At 40.2% G+C, this 20,784-nt stretch overlaps 1 protein-coding gene and 2 pseudogenes across 1 annotated transcript; 1 reads left to right on the top strand and 2 right to left on the bottom strand.

Moving 5' to 3' along the window:
- Positions 1–9,396: 9,396 nt before the first annotated feature.
- LOC102829876 lies at positions 9,397–9,798 on the bottom strand (annotated as a pseudogene).
- A 2,077-nt stretch (positions 9,799–11,875) lies between these two features.
- On the bottom strand, positions 11,876–13,052 carry LOC102828460 (annotated as a pseudogene).
- Positions 13,053–19,367: 6,315 nt separating this feature from the next.
- LOC102829489 (olfactory receptor 52M1-like) lies at positions 19,368–20,321 on the top strand. Its single transcript, XM_006870244.1, has one exon. The coding sequence runs from the start codon at positions 19,368–19,370 to the stop codon at positions 20,319–20,321; it is 954 nt and encodes a 317-aa protein (XP_006870306.1).
- Positions 20,322–20,784: the final 463 nt, after the last annotated feature.

Below are 20,784 nucleotides of genomic sequence, written 5' to 3'. Positions count from 1 at the left end.
TTCTACCAACTTCTTCAATCTGAAATTGATCAAACATGCAATCAAGATGTATTGATTATTACTGGTGATTCGAATGCAAAGGTTGAGAGCAAAGACGAAGGGTCAGTAGTTGGAAAATATGGCCTTGGTGATAGAAATAATGCTGAAGATTGCATGATAGAATTCTGCAAAATCAATGATTTTTTCATTTCAAATATCTTCTTTAGACAGCATAAGAGATGATTATACACATGGACATCACCAGATGGAATACACAGAAATCAAATTGACTACACCTGTGGAAAGAGACAATGGAAAAGCTCCATATCATCAGCCAAAACAAGGCCAGGGGCAGATTGTGGAACAGACCATCAATTGCTCACATGCAAATTCAAACTGAAGCTGCAGATAATGCAAACAAGTCCTCGAGAGCTAAAATATGAACTTGAATATATCACACCTGAATTTAGAGATCACCTGAAGAACAGATTTGATACATTAAACACTAAAGACTGAAGACCAGAAGAGTTGTGGGATGACATCAAGAACATCACACAGGAAGAAAGCAAAAAGTTATTAAGACAAGAAAAAAGGAAAAGATCAAAATGGATGTTAGAAGAGACACTGAAACTTGCTCTCCACCATGGAGAACCTGGAGAGCAAGTGGAAGAAATGAGGAGATTCAAGAGCTGAACAGAAAATTTCAAAGGTCAGTTCGAGAAGACAAAGTCCAATATTACAACAAAATGTGCAAAGATCTGGAATCAGAAAACCAAAAAGGATGAATACGCTCAGCATTTCTCAGGCTGGAGGAACTGAAGAAAAAATTCAAGCCTTGACTTTTGTTATTGAAAGATTCTCTGGACAAATTATTGAATGATGCAGAAAGAATCAAGAGAAGATGGAAGGAATAAACAGAGTCACTGTACAAAAAGGAAATGGTTAACATTCAACCGTTTCAAGAGGTAGCATATGATCAAGAGCCAATGATACTGAAGGAAGAAGTCCAAGGAGCATTGAAGGAATTGGCAAAGAAGAAGGCACCAGGAATTGATGGAATAAAAATTGGAATCTTACAAGAAAATGAGGTGGCACTAGAGGCACTCACTCATCTATGCCAAGCTATTTGGAAGACAACTATCTGGCTGACTGATTGGAAGAGATCCATATTTGTGCCCACTCCAAAAAGAGGTGACCCAATGGAATGTGGAAATCATCAGACAATCTCATTGATATCTCATGGAAGCAAAGTTTTACTAAAGGTAATACAGAAACGGCTGCAAACATAAATTGACAGAGAACTTCCAGAGGTTCAAGCTGGATTCAGAAGAGGACATTCAGAAGAGGGATATCATTGCTGATGTCCAATGGATCTTGGCTGAAAGCAGAGAATATCAGAAAAATGTTTACCTGTGCTTTATTGACTACGCAAAGTCTTTCGATTGTGTGGATCATGACAAGCTATGGACAACATTGCAAAGTATGAGTATTCTGGAACACTTAATTGTGTTCATGAGGAATCTGTACATGGACTAAGAGGCAATTGTTTGAACAGAACATGGGAACACTGAATGGTTTAAAATTAAGAAAGGTGTGCGACAAGGTTGTATTCTTTCACCATACTTATTCAATCTGTATGCTGAGCAAATAATTTGAGAAGCTGGGTTATATGAAGAAAAACATGGCATCAGGATTGGAGGAAGAGTCATTAAAAACCTGCAATATGTAGATGATACAAGCTTGCTTGCTGAAAGTGAAGAGAACTTAAAATATTTACTGATGAAGATCAAAGACTACAGCCTTTGGTATGGATTGCATCTCAATATAAAAAACAAAAAACAAAAATCCTCACCACTGGACCAATAAACAGCATTCTTATCAACCGAGAAAAGATTGAAATTTTCAAGGACTTCATTCTTCTTGGATCAACTATCAACACTCATGGAAGTAGCAGTCAAGAAATCAAAGGATGTATTGCATTAGGCAAATCTGCTGCACAAGACCTTTTTCAAGCATTGAAGAGCAAAGATGTCAGCTTGAGGACTAAGGTGAACCTGACCCAAGACGTGGTATTTTCAATAACCTCATATACATGTGAATAAGGAAGACCATAGAAGAATTGATGCTTTTGAGTTATGGTGTTGAAGGAGAATATTGAAAGTACCATGGGCTGCCAAATGAACCAACAGGTCTGTGTTAGAAGAAGTACAGCCAGAGTGCTCCTTGGAGGCCAGGATAGCCAAATTTCATCTCTCATACTTTGGACATATTGTCAGGAGGGATCAGTAGCTGGAGAAGGATATCGTGTTAGGTAAGGTGGAAGGTCAGAGAAAAAGAGGAAGACCCCCAATGAGATGGATTGGCCAAGTGGTAGCATCAATGGGCTCAAGCATGGCAACAATTGTAAGGTTAGCCCAGGACCAGACTGTGTTGTTCTGTTGTGCATAGGGTCGCTATGAGTTGGTACTGACTTGATGGCACCTGACAACAGCAACAACAAATCTTCTAGCTCAACAGACACCTGAGACTCAACAGTGTTGATGATGATGATATTCTAGTTGGGAGCACATCTGGCCTCTGGGCACCATCAGTGCAGGTTTCCCTCATGTAGATGGCGCTGGACTTGTGCCATCAGAGGATCCAGGCATCTAGTCCAATGAAGATCAATGTTACACTATCTTAGTATGCTTTGGGCACTCCTGGTACCAATGCCCCATTTGTCCACAATTAAGATTAAGATCATTATTTGCTTGCATTGGGCCCTAGCCACTTCTTCTCATGTTTTTCCTTTGTCACCTGAGCCAAAGGGGTTTTGTTGAGATGGGTGGGAGGTAAAATTAGCTGGATGTCCTGCAGCAATAGCCAGCAGTTGAACCTGCTTATCTTTCTTAGCCTTCTTTTAGTTATTAAACACCTTGTTTGGCCCCTCCACTAGTTGAGACAAAGTGGTGTTAGGTCCCAGTTCTGCCTTTGTTAAATTTCTTCTAATGTCTGGGTAGGCTTGAGTAAAAAAAATACATACTCAGGACCACCTTCCAATGTCTGAATCTGGGGCCACATTTCTATACTTTCTGAATTCCTCAACCTACTCAAGAAGTTTAGGAGATTTTCTTCTTTCTCCTGAGTAATCTCTTTAACTCTGTCATAATAGACTACTTTGGACACAGATTTCCTTCCTCATCCTTTCTAATACACAAGTTACTACGTGTGCATTTGTCAAAATCCTCCTCCTCACCATAATCCCACTGTGGGTCCATGTACAGCATTGCAGTTGGTCCTGGCTGGAACATTTCAGTGGTAGGATTAGTTCTGTGTGCTTCACCTGGTCTTGGTCCTAATCTTGTCCCTTTTGCCAGTGGTACAATAAAAGGTCTATATTGTTTCTCTGTCCCTCCTGGCTAGAGTGTCAGTGATGGACAATTTCTGGAGTTCATCCCTAAATTTCTCAAGGATACACTTCCTAATTTTTCCTTACATTGCCCAAGATCAGACATAGAGAAGAGAACATGTACCCAGACTGTCAGCCTGTTTTCACCTTTCAAAATAAAAATTTACTGCTCTGGTGTACCTCCCTTAGAGGGTAGATGCCTGTTCCCGGGAAAATGAGAGAGTTTACTATTATCTTTAAGGAGCTCTCGTAGTGTAATGGTTATGAATTGGGCTGTGAGCCTTAAGGTCAGCAGTTCAAAACTACAAGCTTTTGAAGGGAGAAAGATGAGGTTTTCTGCTCTCATAAGGATTTACAGTCTTGGAAACCCATTACAGGATTGCTATGAGTCAGAACTGACTCCACAGCACATCATGTCACGTCACTGTTATCTTTGGACCTATCCTATATTCAGCTCACAGGTCCATTGGAGGAGGTCAGAGATTGGGCCTGACTGGGAAGGAAGAGGTAGTAGAGGCAGGGGCACACTGATGGAGTTTGGGGTTACAAATGACCCCTCATATTGTGGGGGAGTCGTGGGACTCACTACCAAATCAGGCCTTTGTGGGAAGCCATGAAGCCCTGCCCATAGGGTGTTTATCACCAATTTTTCTCTGTTTTGCAACAGAGATGTAACTGTAAAATGGTGTTAAAAGAAAGGAACCTATTAATGGACCACTGTTCTTGGCCCCCAAGGGTATGCTGGGGCCAGGCTGTATTATATAAGAAGATATGTTTCTTTTTCTTAATATCCTCTGGGGGGAATGTCTCCCCAGTGAGCTAGCAAATAGCTTGGGGTGAGGGGGAGTCTTTTGGTATGCTTGAGGTTTGGCTAATTGTGGGACCCTTCCACAAGTGGTGGCCAACAATTAGAGGATCTTTTGTCTAGTGTCTAAAGGGCTCTTCATCCCTTTCTCCAGAAGACCGGTTTTTGTTTACATATGCTTATTTGATGAATTGAGTGAAGGTTTACAGAGCAGATTATCTGTTTTACATTCAGCAAATCATATACTTTGCTTCATTACAATGATTGCAACCCCCTCCATGTACCATCAGTTAACAGTAGTTACCTCTATTCACTTTAGCTATTGCATTCTTCCCTGTGTTTCCTACTACCTTCATCTTTCCTATACTAACTTCCCTTTTGTTGTAATATTGCCTGTCCTGTCATTTACATTAGCATGTGTCTATCCTATAACCCATGCATATTTTTTCCTCTCCACTTCCTTCCATAAGCATCATAGATTTTTTTCTTTTATTAAGAAATCATTTTATTATCTTTTACAACATTGGTCTTAGCAATAGTAGTTCTTTCATGACTTACTAATTTGACCCAGCAAAATGTCCTCCACGTTCATCCATGGTGTGAGGTGTTTCACAGATTCATCGTTATTCTTCAACATTGCATAGTATTTCATTGTGTGTATGCATCAGTTAGTTTAACTATTCTTCTGTTGATGAACATTTAGACTATCTCCATCTTTTTATATGTCTCTTGCAGACTGCATATTGAGGGATCGAGTTTTCTTATCCATTCTGCTCTCTATACCTTTTTTTTTAAAAAGGGGGATGACACATGGCTTTCAACTTTTTATTTCACCAAATCAGGATTTATAATAAATAATTTATTAACAGAAAAAAGTGGTAATAAGACTATAACCAAGCAATAAAGAACATATAACAACTCTGTACCTGGTTTCCTAGGCTATACATCTTTGTGGGAGTAGAAAGCCTTATCTTTCACCTGCAGAATGGCAATCCATTGTTTGTTGTACAGAGCCATGGTGCTCTCATTTTGCTCATGTTGTTGTTTTTGTTAAGTATCATCAAGTCAGTTCTGACCCATAGGAACCCTGTATAGGGTTTCCGAGGAGCGGCTGGTGAGCTTGAACCACCAACCTTGCTGTTCAAATGACTGCAATCTGGCACATTAACTGACAACACCACACCAGGACTCCCATTTTGCCCATTGTTGTTATTGTGAAGTGCCTTCCAATCAGTTCCCACCCACAGCGACTCTGTATAGGGTTAGAATCCTTAAATATTGCAAGTTGAAGGTTGAATTTTTTCTTCAGTTCTCTCAACTTGAGAAATGCTGAACTTGTTTTTTCCTTTTGGTTTTCTAACTCCAAGTCTCTGCATAGTTTGTTATAATATTTTACTTTGTCTTCCTAAACTGCTCTTTAACATTTTCTGTTCATCTCTTTTACTTCCTTATTTCTTCCCTTTGCTTTAACATTGGAGACCAAATTTCAGAGTCTCTTCTGATATCTATTTTGGTCTTTTCTATCTTTCCTGTCTTTTTCATGACCTTTCATTTTCTTTATATATGATGTTCTTAGTATTTGATTTCTATGAATTCCATCTGGTGAGGTCCACATGTCCTTTTTTTTTTTTTTTAAGGTTTTTATTGTGGATTGAGTGTAAGTTTATAGGGCAGATCATCAGTTTTGCATTCAGCAAATCATACACCTTGTTTCATTACAATGATTATAATCCCCTCCATGTACCACCAGTTAACAATATTTCTCTCTATTCACTTTAGCTTTTTAAAAAATAAAAAAACAAAAAAGCCACTCAGGCATATATCATAATTTACACCTCTAAAGGGCACATTCTGCAAGTCAGCCACCTGGCCACCAGTTCTTAGTCTCTCTCTTCCCATGAATCTAGAGTCCTCATGAATCTAGCTACTCCGCATCTCCATGACCCCATCTCTGCCTCCATCTCTGGTGTCGCTGCTTCTCTGGATAAGGTCCTGCATTCTGCTTGTGCTATTCTCCCTTGATGGTCTTGGGGTCCTCTGTTTCTGGACTGTAAGATTAACCACTCCTCTGTTTTTGTTATAAAACTTTTACCTTTAAAATTGTGACAGTCACAATTAGTCATGATGACAATTATTCACTATTGAATCATACTAATCTTATCCCCATCTCTTTTCACCAGACCCATCTAGACAAGATGTAAACTATTCAGTGGGGAGTCTTTCTTCCCCCCGACACTCTTAAACTATACTCCCTCTTGAAACCTTGTAAGCCAGTACTTCGTGCCTTTATTACCGTCTCATTTTAGGTAGCCACTGTCTAAGTTGCCCGTCCTTATCAACCCTCTGCACAGAGGGGATAGTATTGATACTTGACGTGAAGACTCCTTCCCTCTCTGTTGGTATTCAGAGTTACTACCTCCATGAGCAATTACCCTTGTTGCCTTTGTAAAAAAAAAAAAAAAAATTTTTTTTTTTTGTTGGTAGTAATCTTGCTCTAGTTGAGTTCTGATTATCAAGCCATTGAGCCTAGATCAAATGGATACTCTCTGAAAGTTTGGGTGTTCTTTTGCATCTCCCCTCACTTCATATCAGCTGGGTGCTTCACTCTTAGCTCTAGCCCTCTGTGGCTATGTCCTTGTCCATGGACTCAAGTGTTCCCAGATCTCACCACACTTTGGACTAACCAGCTATTCCTCTTCTCTGTCTCATCTCCAGGTCAATGGGAGTCAATGGACTGTGGTTGAACTCAGCCCATTTCTTCATTGTTGCCTTTCCCCCTCTTCCACTCACCAGTAGACCAATGTGGTTGCCAGTAAGCTTACATGTCTGTTCATGTGTTCCATTTGAGTTTCAGTATTAGAGGGGAGTTTGTCCTGAAGGAACTTGATTGCTTGCCTTGATGGCTTCCTGGTGAACAGCTTGCTTATTCTTGTAGTAGCCAGTCATGCTGACATTTTTGCTTTGGGTTTTTCCTGATGATCTTTCTTTGAAGATGTATCTTCTGTAACTCTAGCTGTTCCAGGCTGGTCTGCATGTCCTTGCTAATGGGAATGTCCCACTTCATAAGGTTTTGGATGGGACTCAGGATTCCACCTAAGGTTCTATACTCTGCAAAGGCTTTGCAAGAGACCTATTTCACTGGGAAAGTTCTAGAACCCCTTTTAGGTATTCCAATTAGTTATATGCTGAAGACAGGCTTACAAGTTTTCTGTAATCATGTTTCCCAACACTCCTTTCTATCCCACTCAAATGTCTGTTTTACAATAGTATGCAAGGGAAGCCAATATTCATAAGAAAGTCAAGCATTTTAATAGTATTTCCCCTCTTCAATCTATTCCTAGATCACTGTATCACAGAGCCCTGTTGTTCCAAGGTTGAGCATGCATCACTATTTACCTCTGTCCCACTAGGCCATGCAAACCTGTCTCAGCGTTCCCCTACCTATCTTTATCTTCCACCTCCTCCCCCTTCTTGTATTGCCCTCCCCAACATCCTAACTAAACCCCCAACCCCAACCCCACTGTTGTGGTTACCTTATATTTCATTAACTCTTCCCTCCATTTAAAACAGTCTGTTTTATCCTGTAATCTACCTGACCTTCTCACCACCTGGATCTCTGCTTCTCTGTGTTTACCTTCTTTCACATTGTAATTGTTTTGATCATAGACTGACCGCCCAGATCCTCTGTTCTTATAATTCTTGACTCTTCCATTTGTCAATTGAGTTCAGGGTGATGCTGTCACGTACATCATTCCCTGGCTGTTGTCTCTGGTTCTTGTTGGTTCTCAGTCCATAGAACTTACTTTAGGATGTTTCTTATAGCAGGGTTGGCTTTGGCAAAATCCCTTAGCTCTTGTTTACCCAGGAATGTTTTGAATACACCATTGTATTTGATTGACAGCTTTGCTGGGTAGAGGATTCTTGGTTGGAAGTTTTTTCTTTCAGGGTTTTATATATGTCTCTCCATTGCCTTCTTCCCTGAATGGTTTCTGTTGAGAAATCCGAACTTAATCTGATTTGCTTGCCTTTGTGTGTTACTCTTCTTTTTTTCCTAGCTGCTTTCAGGATTCTGTCCTTATCTTTGATTTTGGAGAGCTTGATTATTAAATGTCTTAGTGATTGTCTTTTAGGATCTATCCTTCCTGGGGTTTGCTGAGCTTCTTGAATGCTTATCTTTTTGCTTTTCAGGATGTTTGGGAAGTTTTCTTCCAGAAGCTCTTCAACTATCTCCTCTGTGCACTTGTGAGATTCTTCCTGTTCCAGAATGTCGATAATTCTTAAGTTATTCCTCTTCATGTTGTCCAACATGAATCTTAAGATTTTTTTAAATTCTTTTTTGTGCTTGCTCTTCTATCTTTGTAGTGTTGAGAGATTTATCTTCTAGCTCACTAGTTCTGGCTTCTATCTCTTCAATTCTGCTTCTTTGCCCTTTCAATGTATTGTCCATTTCTGTTCTTCTATTATTAATTATTTGGACCTCTTTCTGTAGGTTTTGAATTGTTTCCATGATGTATCTATTTTATTTGATTGTTCCTGTAGCGCTTTCCTGACTTCTTCCTTATTTTTTTCAACTCCATTTTATAGTGTTTTGATATGTTTGATAATCCTTTTTCTGAATTTCTTCTCAGGCATTTCCAGAGCCTGCCCATCTTCCAGTATGGAGTGTAGGTCTACTTCCAGCTCATTTGCCTCAGTCACTTTATCTCGTTTCTGGACATGTGCAGATATGGTCATTTGTTTCTGTTTTTTGAGCATATTCAGGAGCTATCGATAGCCTTAATACTTAGATGGGTGTGTATTTTGGTATTTTTTATGTTTTCTGCTTGCCTCTGGGTGGATGTGATCAGGAGATGGGCTTCCCTTTTCACTCTTCTTCCTGAGAAATTTCAAGATGCCACTGTTGTTCGTTGTGATGTAACTCAGGATTTAATTTTTGGCCTGTTTCCTTTATAATCTGCCTGTCCCACTCCACAATCCCTGTTCAGGCCTTTTTCCTTGTGAAGGACAGGCTGGCTGTGGCCATTTTGTGCTGTTGTTTGTTTGTTTTAGAACAATTCTGGTTTAACAAAAATAATCTATTAACAGTAAAAAGCTACTTGGATTAAATAGCACACTAAAGCATCTAGGTACTACCACAAAGGTAGTTAGGAAGTCTTTTTTGTCTTCACTGTACAAAACACAAATATTATATACATGTCTTAAGAGCCTGCTTTGTATCCACTTCTCATTTTCCAGATGTGTTATTTTGCTGCTGCTGCTGCTGCTCTTTGAGGGCTTGCTGAAAATGCATCTGCTTCCAGGAATAATGCTGCCAGTGCAGAATTTGCTGCTCATCAATAATTTTTGCACACTGAGCATTCACCAGCTCCTTGCAGAAGTGTTCATACTGGAGCAGTTCTAACATGTGTAAACACTGAGGATACTTTAGATACTTGGCATATTCTGGTTCTTTCCAGTAACGCAAGTATTTAAGATAATTAACAAAAGCCTTAACTTTGAAGTAACCTCTTTGGGCAAGAAAATTAAGTTAATTTGGGTTGTCTAAACACTGCACAAATTCCAACTTTAGCTGAAATCGGACTCAATTTCCAGCATCATCTGTCTCCATAGTGATGGCAGTGGCCATAAGTAGCACAGACACTAAATCACTACCACTCACCAAACCTACAGCTCAGAATCTGTTGTTTGGTTTTAAGTGGAAACTATCACTTTAAATTTTGAGAAGATCTGTGCGCATCCATAGTAGAACTCACTAAGGCATCCCCTCTAGTCACCAGAATGGAGGTGCACAGACAGTGAGAGACCAATGAACAGATACAAAAAGAAAAAAAGAATGTCCATACCTTTATCTATGTGGTTCTGTCAGGTATCCTTGGCTGCTTTGATCCTTCCCCTGCTTGGTCTTGCCCAAGATGGCAGCTCTGGGAGCAACTGATCTCAAATTAGAAAGTAATGGATTTCTTGCTTCTGCTACCAATTTCCCTAGTTGTAAGCCTTCCAACCTTCTAAATATTCCTTTATATGTGGTTCAGAGTTCTGGCACCATCCTCTGAGCCTATTTGGTTCAGTATTCTGTGTTGTTGCTAATGGAGCTCCTCCTGTACTTTCACCCAATCTGCCACCTTGTTTGTTCTTTCTCTATGCCTCTTAACTGGTGGATTTAATCCATTTATATTAAATGTAATTATCAATAGGTATGAATTGATTGCTGTCATTTTGCTGTGTGTGTTTTGTGTGGTGCTGCTGCTTTCTTTGAGGAAGATCTTTCTGATTTTGATTTGGTATTTAAAAAATATATTCAAATCTTTCAGAGACCACATGCAAGAACAAGAACAGGACTTGTATCCTAGGGATTATGACTGTATTAAAAAGTCTGCCATTCCCCCCAGTTCCCTCTGGATTAACCCTGACATACCAGAGATAGCTGTGATCAGTTTTAGATTCTATGCCAATCCTTCTGGGACAAAGTCTGCTACTTTATTTTTCTATTGAGGGAACTAGGGAAGTAGAGAGTCCAGATGGAATTCCCTAGACCCCTGAGCAGAATGCTTATAAGTGCCTGACTTCAGAGGCATTTGCAGAGTCGCAGGCTCTCGCTCCATGACACTTTCCAGTCCAGGTAAGAATATCTTATATAGGAGAGTCTATATAAGGAGCAGTGGTCATCAGAAAGAATTCCCAGTATTGTAGGGTAAACAGATGTAGGACTCTGGGGCAACCCACTTTAGATCTTGCTCTGTATAAATCTAACATAATCTTAGATAGAAGGAATTCCATGGAAGTTAGAAAGGATAATGACCACATAAATCTAGACACAAAGAAACTAAGGAGGTCTCTAGTTCACTTATGCAGTACAAGGGCATCTAAAATGCCTGTATATTCTTTAAATAGGCACAATATTTTATATTAATTCAACAAAGCCAGGCTAGCATAAGATTTACAATAGAGAATAAGACAGTATTAACCCTAACCTTATGTAACTTACATTCTGCTTGGAGAGATATACATATAAAACAAGCAATTCAGAGCACCATATACGCTGAGGAAAAAAGACTAAGCGTCAAGGCAGACTTACCTTGGATGAGTCAGGTGAGGAAGCTAGGAAGATAGTGTGCTATCACAGTTCCTGGAAAGAACATGACTCATTCTCAGACACAAAAGAGCGTGCTACCATTGGCAAATGGTAAATCAGACTTTTTGGAAGATAGTGAGCAGAATGGGAGATGGTAAAAGTTGTGGAAAGTCATGGCATGTGTATTTGAAAAGAGAACTAAGGTGGGAGGTTGTTTTACAGTGAATTCTTACACTGTCTCCCAGTAGGAGCTACAGCAGCTTTATATATATATATATATATAGACATTATTCCGCGTCATGATCAGACTATTACATTTAGCAATCAACAGCATGGATGTGGGAAAAAAAAACACAAAAACAAACTACAATAAAACCCTTTGTTGGAATGCTTTACACTTTTCACAGAACAGAAACTAAAATAACCTGTTATACAATTAGTCACAAATACAGTCCTTGAGTTTTTTTTTTTTTCCCCATACACATGAGTATTGTCGAAACATGTCTTCTTTGTAGCAGCTAGGCCCTGCCACCACTGTGCTTGGCTGAGTTCACAAATCTGTTGTAACCTGTAGCTTCCCTGTCACTTCTCTGGCTCTCCTCTCCTGCTAAGCTTTGGTTCCTGGCAATCATTAAAACCTTCTGCCACTCCCATAGCTACTGCTGCTGCTTGAATCGCCATAGCCACCTTGGTTTCGTTGCTTGGCAAAATATTGACCTCCACCACCATAAGGGCCAGAGTTTCTGCCTCCAAAATTTCCTCTCTTCATGGGTCCAAAATTTGAAGATTGATTGTTGTAATTGACAAAATCATTATAGCTTCCACCACCTCCAAAATTGCTTCCACTACCACCGCCAAAGCTGCCTCCACCTCCTCCGTTGTTACAGCTGCCACTCCCGCCATAGCCACTGCCCTGGTTTCCATAACCCTATCCACCACTTCCACAGCCTCTGTTTCCTCCAGAGTAACCAGGGCCGCATCCTCCATAACCACCGTCATTACCAAATCCATTCTAACCATCCCCACTGCCTCCATCTCCACCACCACCATGGCTACCACCAAAGCCACCTCATCCACTGAAGTTTCCTCTATGACCAAAGTTGTCATTCCCACCAAAACCACCTCCACAGCCACCACTGAAGTTTCCAGAACCACTTCAACCTCTTTGACTGGAGGAGGCACTGGCCATCTCTTGCTTTGACAGGGCTTTCCTTACTTCACAATTGTGGCCATTCACAGTATGGTACTTCTGGATAACAATCTTATCTACAGAGTCATGGTCATCAAAGATTACAAATGCAAAGCCCCTCTTCTTGCCACTGCCTTGGTCTGTCATGATTTCAATCACTTCAATCTTCCCATACTGCTCAAAATTATCTCTTAGGTGATGCTCTTCGGTGTCTTCTTTAATGCCACCAACAAAAATCTTTTTCACAGTTAAGTGGGCACCTGGTCTTTGAGAGTTTTCTTGTGAAATGCCCCTCTTTGGTTCCACCACTCTTCCATCCACCTTGTGTGGCCTTACATTGATGGCTGCATCCACCTCCTCCCTCCACAATAGAGTAAGTGACAAACCCAAAGCTTCTGGAGCGCTTGGTGTTTGGATCTCTTATCACCACACAATCTGTGAGCATCCCCCATTGCTCAAAATGGCTCCTCAGACTCTCATCTGTTGCTTCAAAGCTCAAACCTCCGATGAAGAGTTTCCGCAGCTATTTAGGCTCTTTAGGAGACTCTGACTTAGAAATGACAGCAGTGAGGCAGGGGAGATGATGCTTCCTCTGTGCTGTCCACAAGCAGCTCCTCATTTATATTTAAAGAGTTGTTTTGGACTATGGAAATATATGCCAAGGAAATAGTGATACCATGTTAGGAACTGAGGGAAAGGATGGGGCTCATCAAAGCTTACCTCAAAGTTCAGCCCCCACCTCCATCTAGCAGCTGAAATGATTCTCTTCAGTCCTGCAGATCCTTTCCACTTCCACGATAGCTTTCTGGATGATGGATGGGAAGATGAAACATCTGTCAGAAAAACAGCTATCTGCATTGACAGGGATAAGAAAGGAAAGCAAGGGGAAAGGGAATCAAAATTAAATCTACTCTTTGCAGGGCTCCAGGCCAGTTCAGAGGATTGGGGAAATTGGTCTGAATCAAATAAAGGCTGTGATGTATCAGAGGACTACTTGTTTTGCAGATAAATCACTTCCTCTAATGCCCATAATTAGGCATACATTTAGCATCATCTGTGCATTTGGGTCTTGTGATCTCTTCCTACAATACGACTCCCTTCCCAAACCCAGAAAGAGATCACTACTCACAGGGTGTTAATATTGATGGGTCTCAACAGGCATGAGAAGGGAAAGATAGTGAGGAAATTATTCTGAAGTTTTCAGGAGCTGTAGCCTTTTGTAGAAAGCAAAGACACCACCAAATATGTCTGGCAGGAAGAGAATTGGGGGCTTAGTGCCCACTCATCCCACTCTGACATCTCCTACAGATGAACAGGATGATTGAAATGTGGGAAACATGGAAGCAGAAGAATTATTTACATGGCAATTCCTGTTGATATTTGCAGCGATAGACTCTTCACCATTTTGAATAAAGTAAAACTATTATTCTCCATGAGCCCTGGTGTGGTGCTGGACTGCTAACTGCACTAACTGCAAAGTTAGTAGTTTAAACCTAACAGCTGCTCTCAGAAACCCTATACAGGGTCATTATGAGTCAGAACTGACTCTATAGAAAACACCAACAACATTATTCTCCACAAAACTACTTAATAACTTAATAATTAGTATAACATCTTCCTCAAATTATGAAAGCCATTTTATTGCAAGTCTTGTTTTCATTGTAAATCAATGATCAGGGAAAAGACCATAGTGCTCTAGACTGCTATGAGGCTATATTTCTTTGACTATAAATTAAGTTCTTTGAGGTTGTCACCTTTTATATTATGTGCCCTTCAAAGTATGTGAACTGAGGAAACAGTCAATTTGACATAAAACCATATAAGGTAAAGATTGTATACTTCTGGGATCCTGTCTGATATGTACCTGAAAAGACAAATGATACACTCTGAGGGGGGCAATTGGAGAAACTTTAAATGAAAGGACTAGCTACAGAGGCATGGGCAGGGCTAAGGAAACCAGCAAGGAATGAGGAAGCACCTGGAACAAACATTAGAGAGTAGCCATTATGTATGTGAGGCCTGAGAATCAGGAAGGGGTCATTCTTCAGGATCACTTTGTAGAAAACAAAGACAATACCAAATCTACCTGGCGGGAAGAGAACTGGGGTCTAAGTGCCTGATTTCTCTTATCCCACTCTGTCAACTCCTACTTTGCCTCACATTGGCTGAACTCAGTTGGAAACAAGAGAAAAGAGGTATGTGGGTGATGCAGCCAATAAAAGTCAGCTTTCAGGGACACAGAGCAGGGATCTTGAGGTGGTAAATGGAGAGTAACCAGCATATAGGACAAACAAACCAAACTAGGCTCCCACCAGCTATGCCTCCCATCCCATTCCACTTGGCCACTATAATCACAGTCTGGTTTTGGTGCAGTCTTTTCCTTTCCAGTTGCAAGGATTCAGCCTTTTTCTCTTTCCTTTTTACATCTACCATCTACATTCTATTTATATCCATTTGTGTTTATCTATGAGAACCTTAAGATAAATAGGGAGGCTGCCTCATGGAGAGAAACTCTGTGGAATGACGTCACTGCAGCAGGTTCATATGGGCAGTCATCCTTTCAATACCATGCTTCCCCAGAAAATAGGCATTTCAAAGCTTTTTGAGGTTCATTCAATGTATTTTTGGCTTTACACATTAGCCCCAAGAACTAAATAAAGAGAGCTAAGACTATGCATTGGTCACTGCATACTTACTTAATCCTTATGACAAAAACATCAGTTGTAGTCTACACAAATTACATTAGTTGTAAATGAGGTTAGTTGTATTTAGCTAATGGGATAAAATAATGCCCAAGCCCCCTGCTGCCACAATCTACAGTTAAACATAGAGATTTCTAGAATCCAAATGAATGACTACTTTGCTATATTCAACCTAATCAGGTTAAAATATAGTACAAAAAACTACTTATGTGTTTTTTGCCTTTCTTTGTTGTTGTTGTCAGGTACCCACAAGTTGGTTCTAACTCATGGTGACCCTATGTATAAAGACTGAAACACTGCCTGGTCCTCTGCCATCCTCACCATTATTCCTATGTTGCAGGCACTGTGTTAGTCTTATGGAGGGTCTTCCTCTTTTGTCACCGGCCCTCTATTTTACCAAGCATGATGTCTTTCTCTGGGGACTGATCCCTTCTGATAACATGTCCAAAGTCTGTGAGACAAACTGGCTGTACTTCTTCCAAGATATATTTGTTCATTGTTCTGGAAGTCTATTACAAGGTATGTTCAGTATTCTTTGCCAAAACTGTAATGAAAATGCATCAATTCTTCAGTATTCCTTATTCATTGTCCAACTTTTGCATACAAATGAGGTGTTTGAAAATACCAAGGCTTGGTCAGAAGTACTTTAGTCCTTCAAGTGACATCTTTGTTTTTTTTTTTTTTTTTAGCACTTTAAAGAGGTCTTTGCAGCACATTTGACCAACACATTACATTGTTTGATTTCTTGAATGCTTCTTCCAAGAGCATTGATTGTGAATCCAAATAAAATGAAATCCTTGACAACTTCAATATTTTTCGCTGAACAATACTCATATATTGAATGTGTATTAAAATATGAACTTATTTAGTTTCACTCATCTGTGTCAAGAAATTTGGAAGACAACTATTTGGCCAGCAGATTGGAAGAGATCCCTATTTGTGCACATTCCAAAGAGAAGTGACCCAGTGGAATGTGGGAATTATCGGACAATATCTTTGATATCCTATATGAGTAAAGTTTTACTAAAGGTAATACAGAAATGGATGCAAGCATACATTGACAGAGAACTTCCAGAGGTTCAAGCTGGATTCAGAAGAGGACATGGAAAGAAATATATCATTGCTGATGTCCAATGGATCTTGGTTGAAAGCAAAGAATACCAGCAAAATGTTTACCTGTGCTTTATTGACTATGCAAAGGCTTTCAATTGTGTGGATCGTGACAAGCTATGGACAACATTGTGAAGTATGGGTATTCCTGAACATATAATTGTGTTCATGAGGTATCTGTACATGGACCAAGAGGCAATTATTCAAACAGAACATTGGAACACTGAACGGTTTAAAATTAAGAAAGGTGTGTGACAGGGTTGTATTCCTTCACCATACTTATTCAACCTGTATGCTGAGCAAGTACTTTGAGAAGCTGGATTATATGAAGAAAAACATGGCATCAGTATTGGAGGATGACTCATTAAGAACATGCAATATGCAGATGTAACAACCTTGCTTGCTGAAAGTGAAGAGGACTTAAAATACTTACTGATGAAGATCAAAGAGCACAGCCTTCAGTATGAATTGCATATCAATGTAAAGAAAACAAAAATCCTCACCACTGGACCAATAAATAACACTCTTATCAATGGAGAAAAGATTGAAGTTGTCAAGGACTTCATTCTTGGATCAACTATCAACACTCATGGAAGCAGCAGTCAAGAAATCAAAGGACGTATTGCATTAGGCAAATCTACTGCACAAGACCTTTTTAAAGTGTTGAAGAGCAAAGATGTCAGCTTGAGGACTAAGGTGCACCTGACCCAAACCATGGTATTTTCAATAGCCTCATATGTATGTGAAAGCTGGACAGTGAATAAGGAAGGCCTTAGAAGCATTGATGCTTTTGAGTTATGGTGCTGGAGGAGAATATTGCAAGTACCATGGGCTGCCAAAAGAATCAGCAGATCTGTGTTGGAAGAAGTGCCGCCAGAGTGCTCTTTGGAGGCCAGGATGGACAAATTTCGTCTCTCATATTTCGGACATATTGTCAGGAGGGACTAATCGCTGGAGAGTGATATCATGTTTGGTAAGGTAGAGGGTCAGAGAAAAAGAGGAAGACCCTCAGTGAGATGGATTGGCAAAGTGGCAGCATAGATGGGCTCAAGCATGGCAACAATTGTGAGGTTGGCCCAGGATTGAGCAGTATTTCATTCTGTTGTACATTGAGTCACTATGAATTGGTAATGACTTGGCACCTAACAACAACAACAACAATTCAGTTTCAAACTGTAGAATAAAAAGCTACTTTTGGACTCCTACTTCCTTTGTTGTTGTTGTTGTTGTTAAGTGCCATCGAGTCGGTTCCGACCCATAGCGACCCTGTACAGGGTTTCCGAGGGTGTAAATCTTTACGGGAGTAGAAAGCCTCATCTTTCTCCCGCGGAGCGGCTGGTAGTTTCGAACCGCTGACCTTAAGGTTCGCAGCCCGATTCGTAACCACTACGCTACCAGAGTACTTCCTTTATATCCCCCTAATTTTGGTGTGGCACTGTGGGCTAATGTGCAGGACTGCAAGGTCAATTTGAACTGCAAGGTAGGTGGTTCAAACTCAATAGCCGCTCCTTGGAAAGTCTATACAGGGTTACTATGAGTCGAAAGCAACTAGACTACTTAACAACAACAACAATCCTTGTGTGACTATAGAATAGACACTGAACTACTAACAGCGAGATTGGCGGTTCAAACCCACCAGCTGCTCTTTAGAAATCCTATACAGGATTACTCTGAGTCAGACTAACGCGAAGGCATCTAACAACAACAACAGTATACTTATGGAACACATACTAGTATAATCCTATTGATACTGAATAAAACAAACAAAATTACATTTCATTTCTCAAAATAAGCATTCCCCTATTAACTATTTGCTCTGGACTCTGAGCACGCAAGAACATTTCTCCTTTGGCAAAATATATATTTCCTAGTCCAGGTTGGCACTGTGGGTTAATGTGCTGGACTGCAAAGTCGGTCTGAACTGCGAAGCCGGATGTTCAAGCTCACCAGCTGCTTCTTGGAAACCCTATACAGGGTCACTTTGGGTCAAAACTAACTTGATGGTACTTAACAGCAACAAAAACAACAAGCTTCATGCTGGACTTCTGGTGTGGCACTGTAGGATCAACATTGGGCTGTGAGCCACAAGTGGGCAGTTCAAACCCACCAGCTGCTCCTTGGAAATCCTATACAGGATCGCTATGACAACCAACTCTATGGCACTTAACAGCAACAAAGCTTTATGCTACTCTGCACTGGATGTAATTTCTTCCCTCCTGGGGACAGCCCTCGTAATTTCTAAAAGCTTATCCTCACATTGATCTTCCATGAAGAAAGAAGATCCTTAAAACATTCTGTCTTTGGATATCAGACATGCACAAAATGAGCTCCAGTCATCAGCTTTAGCTTTTTAGAAATCACCTTACGGTAGGCTGGTAAAGTCATTATCGTCACTGTCTCTGCATTTTAGACAATTATTTGTCTGCAATTTAGACAATTATTTCAGCTTATGCAATGGCTAACGTTGCCTTAAACTTTGATTTATCATAGAGTCTACATGGCAGCCAGGAATCCTCCTATCTGTTTTTTTTCCTCAGCTTTAATGTCTTCTTTCTAGGAACTCTCACTCTGAGAACTATTCCGCTGTAATGGTGAAAGCCACCATATAGCCTGTCTGTGGAAGTAAATGACCAAATAGGAATTTGTCTACCTTAGGTTAATTAATGAATTATTGTAAGAATGTTTTCCTAGGAGATTGTATTACAAATATTGTTGCTGTTCAGTGCTGCTGAATCGATTCTGACTCATAGAGACCCTATATAGGGATGCTGAGGTTTGAATTAGCAACCTTGTGATTAGCAGTCCAGAGCTTATCCTCTAGCACACCAGGATTCTACTACAAAATATATGAATACATTAATTCACTCAAATATTTATTTTGACTGTGCTTGAAATTTTTGTGGACATTATAATATCGTGATAACATGCTATTTATACTATGCTATTATTTTTGTAATTTCTAGCAAGAAAGCAGAAATACATTGCATATTATATTATCTATTTAATAATCCTATTCTTATTATATAACCTAAGGGTAAATTGTGCTTGTCTTTTATTTCCAGAGGGGGAAAAGTTCTGCTGCAATTTTGGGCACAAGTGAGACTATTCATTTAAAGATAACCATGCTAAATTTTCACAATGTCTGCTGGGTACCCAGCTCCTTTCAGCTCACTGGCATCCCAGGGCTTGAGTCCCTGCACATCTGGTTCTCCATCCCTTTTGGCTCCATGTACCTAGTAGCAGTGATGGGGAATATGACCATCTTGGCAGTAGTAAGGGTGGAGCACAGCCTTCACCAGCCCATGTACTTCTTCCTGTGTATGTTGGCTGTTATTGACTTGGTTCTTTCCACTTCTACAATGCCCAAGTTGCTGGGAATCTTCTGGTTTGGTGCTGGTGACATTGGTCTAGATGCCTGCTTGATCCAAATGTTCCTCATCCACTGCTTTGCCACTGTTGAGTCAGGCATATTCCTTGCCATGGCTTTTGATCGCTATGTGGCTATCTGCAACCCACTACATCATACCATGGTGCTCACTCATGCAGTGGTGGGTCGTTTGGGACTGGCTGCTTTTCTCCGTGGTGTACTCTACATTGGACCCCTGCCTCTGATGATCCGCCTGCGACTTCCCCTTTATAAATCCCGGATAATCTCTCACTCCTACTGTGAGCATATGGCTGTAGTTACTTTGACATGTGGTGACAGCAAGGTCAACAATGTCTATGGGCTGAGCATTGGCTTCCTGGTACTTATCCTGGACTCAGCAGCCATTGCTGCCTCCTATGTAATGATTTTCAGGGCTGTGATGGGCCTAGCCACCCCTGAGGCTAGACTTAAAACTCTGGGGACATGTGGTTCTCATATTTGTGCCATCCTGATTTTCTATGTTCCCATTGCTGTTTCTTCTCTCATTCACCGATTTGGTCACCATGTGTCTCCTCCAATTCATACTTTGCTGGCCAACTTCTATCTTCTCATTCCTCCAATCCTCAATCCTATTGTCTATGCTGTCCGTACCAAGCAAATCCGAGAAAGGCTTCTCCAAATCCTGAAGATAGAAATGAAGAATAGATGACTACTACTTCCTTCTTCTTTTCCAAATATACTCATGGAGAAGAAAGGTTTTAAGTATTTATTTATTTATAAAGAAGGCTGCTACTCCAATTCGGACCTTCTCAAGCAGTCGGAGATGTTGTGGTCTCAAAATTTTGTGGCTCCAAAGAAATGGTAAGACAGAGTATACAATTCTTAATTCTAAGGACTAAAGATTATATTTAATATTTTCATGATTAAAGGATATTTGATCTACAAGGGAGATAATTAAAAAATAATGACAATACTACCAGTAACACATAACAGCTAATTCTTAGCAAACATCCTAACATTTTATGTTGCACATTTTACACATCAGGAAAAGGCATAGAACAGTTTTATAAACTTCACAAACAGTTATTTATACAGTCTAACTCAAATGTTTTGGTTGGAGTTGATTAGTATTTTACATGACATTTTATTATGCTTTACTCTAAAAGTTTGTT

The sequence above is a fragment of the Chrysochloris asiatica genome, unplaced genomic scaffold, assembly GCF_000296735.1.
Source record: "Chrysochloris asiatica unplaced genomic scaffold, ChrAsi1.0 scaffold00140, whole genome shotgun sequence".
NCBI lineage: Eukaryota > Metazoa > Chordata > Mammalia > Afrosoricida > Chrysochloridae > Chrysochloris > Chrysochloris asiatica.
Note: the sequence above shows the minus strand (reverse complement) of the source record. Positions and strands in the feature narration are given on the sequence as shown.